At 41.0% G+C, this 4,559-nt stretch overlaps 1 protein-coding gene across 1 annotated transcript in view; it reads left to right on the top strand.

Annotated features, from left to right (window-relative positions):
- Positions 1-4,559, top strand: part of Ermp1 (endoplasmic reticulum metallopeptidase 1) — a 51,042-nt gene that overhangs the window by 29,314 nt on the left and 17,169 nt on the right. The window contains exons 9-10 of the mRNA XM_008851191.2: positions 3,287-3,461; positions 3,956-4,146. Of these exons, the coding sequence (XP_008849413.1) occupies positions 3,287-3,461; positions 3,956-4,146 (366 nt within the window). The remainder of the gene's footprint in view (positions 1-3,286; positions 3,462-3,955; positions 4,147-4,559) is intronic.

Below are 4,559 nucleotides of genomic sequence, written 5' to 3'. Positions count from 1 at the left end.
TTTGAGACAGGGTCTCCCTGTAGCCCCAGCTGTCCTGGAACTCACTAAGCAGACCAGGCTGGCCTTGAACTCACAGAGATCCACCTGCCTCTGCCTCCCAAGTGCTGGGATTAAAGGTGTGCACCACCACGCCCAGCTGAATATGTATTTTTTTTTAATCAAGATTAAAGACACATTGTTAGGAGTGAGAAGAGAAGCATGGTTTTAAGTAATTCATACTGATTTTTAGAGAGTAGTCTCATATTGGTTTTAACTATAAATTTGTTTGGCAAAAATAAAATTAGGAATTGTGGGTATACAATAACAGGGCAAAAAATGCCTGAGAGTCATAGTTTCTTTTTCTAATGTGAATTAAAGGGGCGGAAATCTTAGCTCTCCTGTTTTCAGGACAGTCAATGGATACCTGTCCTGATAGAGATCAGGACAGACACATGGAAGACTATCATTCGGCAGTCCTCTCACTAGGATATCTTTGTATCTATCAGTTACTGTAAATGGTTCCATGTTTCATGCACTATTGAAGAAAGATTCTTTGAGGTTAGCCATCTGCTTATGGCTCAGATCACACTTTGATCTTAATGGCTTCACTTTCCCAAAGAATTACACTGAAACTCAGAATCACATGCTTATTCTCAGTGTAGCTCTTTATATAAAACCAGAGTGTTCTTGACTATTATTGATTGGGTAGCTGTAGGATAGAAATGCAGAGCAAAATTCCATTTACTTTCACTAATTTTAGTGGTCTGCTTATAACATTTCGGGGTGAAGGCACAATGGAAAGAGTAATGTACTCCATTTTCATTCGGAAATATTTTTTGAGACAGGGTCTCACTATATATCACTGGCTGGCCTGAAACTCGCAGTGTGGACCAGGCTAGCCTCTCTGCAGACCAGGATGGTCTCACACTCACAGAGATCCACATGTCTCTGCCTCCTGAGTGCTGGAATTAAAGATGTGTGCCCCCACAGCTTGACCCATATATATTTATTTTGACAGTACTGGAGATTGAACCCTGGACTTTGTGCATGCTTGAGCAAATGCTCTGGGATTGAGCTATATCCTTATTCCCCCCCTTAATTTTTTTTTTTTAGTGTGTGTGTGTGTGTGTGTGTGTGTGTGTGTGTGTGTGTGTGTGTTCGTGTGTGTGGTGTTCATGCACGTATGTATACATATAGTCCAGAGGACAACTTCTGGTGTCATTCCTCCTTAGGCATCATCTACCTTGATATAGGATCTCCTATTAGCCTGGGGCTTGCAGATTTTGGGGACCTACCTGCCTCTCTCTGCCTTCCCATGCTGGGATTACCAGTGTGTGCCATTCTGGGGATTGGACACAGGTCCTCTACTTGCACAGCAAGCACTTTACTGACCGAGTTATCTCTCCAGCCCTATCTTTTCACTTTTAATTTTGAGACAGGGCCTTACTAAATTTGTCTGGCAGGTCTTAAACTTTTGCTCCTCCTGCCTCAGCTTTCTGAGTAGCTGGGATTACAGGCCTGTACCACCAGGCATGGCTCGGCACTTTACAAATATAACAGTTGGCATGGTTCTATTCTAAGGCCATGTGATCCATGGGACTGTGATCTCTTTCTTTGAGGAGCTCAGTTTTATTTCAGAAGGCATAGGAGCTACAGTGATTCTTTTACACTGTGCAGTGATGTGCAATAGAGTGACAAAGTGCTATGAGAGTACAGGGGCAAGAGACATGAATTTCCTGGTGGAATTCAGTAAGCCTTCATTCATGAAGAAGGTGGTGACATTTGAGTGAGGCTTTAGAAGCATAAGTAAACGCTTGCCTGATAGCAGGTTGATGAGCTGTCAAAATGGGAATATGCAAGATACGTTTGGGCCGCAATCAATAAAATCATATATGGTGAAGACAAGGTGACAAAAGCCATAGTAGGTAAAAAGTAGCCCAGGGTAAGTTGAAGTATGACCCCAAAAATCAGGCTGCTATTAACCTTTTCTTAGCAGGATAGAGTGGTTTTGTGATTTGAGTGCATTCAGTTTCAGATTGAACTATCACTACTGTTACTGTTTTGAGTTTTTTGAGATAGTCTCACTATGTACCTCAGGCTGGCTTGGAATTTGCTATGTAGCCCAGGCTAGCTTCAAACTTCTGAATCTCTTGCCTCAGCCTCCAGAGTGCTAGGATTACAGGCTTGAACCACCCTGCCTAGCCTTCAGATTAAATTCTAAGAATTATTTTCTTCTTTTCAAAGACCAACCTTCTTGCTTAATACTGGGGTGTTTAATAACTCTAACCCATTATTTGTCAAATGAACTTTAACTTATTCTGAAAATACATGACAAAATCTTTTGAAATCTTAGAGTGGTGTCCCTGAGGATAAAATGTCTGGATAAACAGAAATGAGGATGAGAGAAAAAGAAGCTCAAAGATTCCCTCTTTGGGGGCTAGAGAGATGGCTCAACAGTTAAGAACACTGGTTGTTCTTGCAGAAGACCCAGGTTCGAATCCCAGCACCCACATGGCAGCTAACAACTGTCTGTAACTCCAGTCCCAGGGGATCCGACAGCCTCTTCTGACCTCCCGTGGGCATTGCACAACACAGGTGCACTTATCGACATGCAGGCAATACACGCATACACATAAAATAAAAATAATAAAAATTAGAAAAAGATTCCCTCTTTTGTGTTTATGTACTGTAAATATATTTGTATTCATAGACTCACCCTTGCAGATGTTAAAATGTTTGAAGTTCATTAGGCATCTTTCTTCTGAAAGAGTATAAAGTGCCTTTGGGCTTCAAGTCTCAAAAATGTACCTCAGATTTTATAAGTTCAAGAACAGGAAAAGAATGCAAAGTGGCAGAAGTGACAAAGTAGAGGGAGGAAAGACAGGAAGAAAAGACACAGCACCCCCTGCTGCCAAGGGTGGGTGGTGCTGAGGTGTGCCCCTGTGATGTGGCAGCCACTGGAAATGTTCCTTCACAGCCTGACACTCTAGTTTGCTTGAAACAGGGTTTAGAAGCTGCAGAAACAGGAGAAGGGTATGGAAATGCATGTTTTTAGGAAAGCCCTTTTATTTTTGGGACATTTCCAGGGTATTCTGGTGACAGAAGTAGCAGTGATGCTTCCACTCTGTCTTGCTAAATTGTCCTTTTTTTGTAGCAGTTGAATCAGTCACGCCTAGTAGGAGCCTGCATTGTCAGTGTTCACTTCCTCTGTTTGAAAATAAAATGCACTTGGCCAGAGCAATAGAAACTGTTATAAAAGACTTTTATGAATGACTGTGAATGAGACTGTGTATTCTCTTTCTTTCAGAATGCCAGTGACCAGTATCTGGGAGAAGTGTTTTTTGATACCTCACTGTTTGTGCACTGTGGTTTTCTCGTTGCTCTCACTTACCAAGGATTTTGCTCTGCATTCATGAGTACTGTCTGGGTAGCATTTCCACTGCTCACAAAGCTTTGTGTGCACAAGGACTTTAAGAAGCATGGTAGGCTATTTTTGGGTTTTGATACAAATGAGAAAATACATTAAAATATGCAAGGCTTTCAGAGACTGTTAATCAAATTGGCTTTCCAAATTATTAGTTTGCTTAAAAAAAATTTTTTTGTAGCCCCAGATGGCCTGGAGCTTGCTATGTAGACCAGGCTGGCCTCATCTCACAGAGATCCTCCTGCCTCTGCCTCCAGAGTGCTGGGATTAAAGGTGTGCACCATATGCCTTGCAAATATTTATCTTACACCTTATACTACATCCCATTCCCATGTTTCTGAACACATGCTATTATATTACTTGTATATTTTAATATTATTTTTATTTTCTCTTCCTTGATGAAAATGTCTGATCTCGCTTCATCATATGTACTAAAAGGGCAAGAATCACATCTGACCCTGTTTCTGTTAGGTGTCAACACAGGTGAGTACTGTAAAAATCTGCATCTTACAGTAAATTTCATAGATGTTTTCTTTCTCTTTTCCCCACCAGGTGCCCAAGGAAGATTTATTGTTCTTTACCTTTTGGGGATGTTTATCCCTTATCTTTATGGACTTTATCTCATCTGGGCTGTATTTGAGATGTTTATCCCTATCCTTGGGAGAAGCGGTTCTGAAATCCCACCTGATATTGTGCTGGCCTCCATTTTGGCTGCCTGTACGATGATTCTCTCCTCCTATTTTGTAAGGAAAAATGGGTTTCTTTTGTTTTCATTTTTATACAGATATGTGGTGAGTTTAGCTATACTAGATTCTGTGAAATTATGTTGCTTTATTGAGAAAATCTTAAGGAAAAGATAGGGTGAAATGTCTGTGCATCTTGTGAGTTTAATATGTCAAGAAAATGTAGAATGGCATGGTGGTGCACACCTTTAATCCCAGCACTTGGGAAGAAGAGGCAGATGGATCTCTCTGAGTTCAAGGTCAGCCTGGTCTACAGATCGTGTTCCAGGGCCACGTAGTGAGACCCTGTCTCAAACAAAAACCAAACAAAAATATAAAGAACAAACAAAAACACCTAGTAGAATGTTTTGTTGTTGTTTTATGTTTTTATTCCTTTGTAAGGAAAACTCTCTGCCTGCCTCTCTCCCCCTTTA

Source organism: Nannospalax galili, unplaced genomic scaffold (genome assembly GCF_000622305.1).
Source record: "Nannospalax galili isolate Female #2095 unplaced genomic scaffold, S.galili_v1.0 scaffold86, whole genome shotgun sequence".
Classification (NCBI taxonomy): Eukaryota; Metazoa; Chordata; class Mammalia; order Rodentia; family Spalacidae; genus Nannospalax; species Nannospalax galili.
This window is presented reverse-complemented; position numbering and strand designations above follow the sequence as displayed.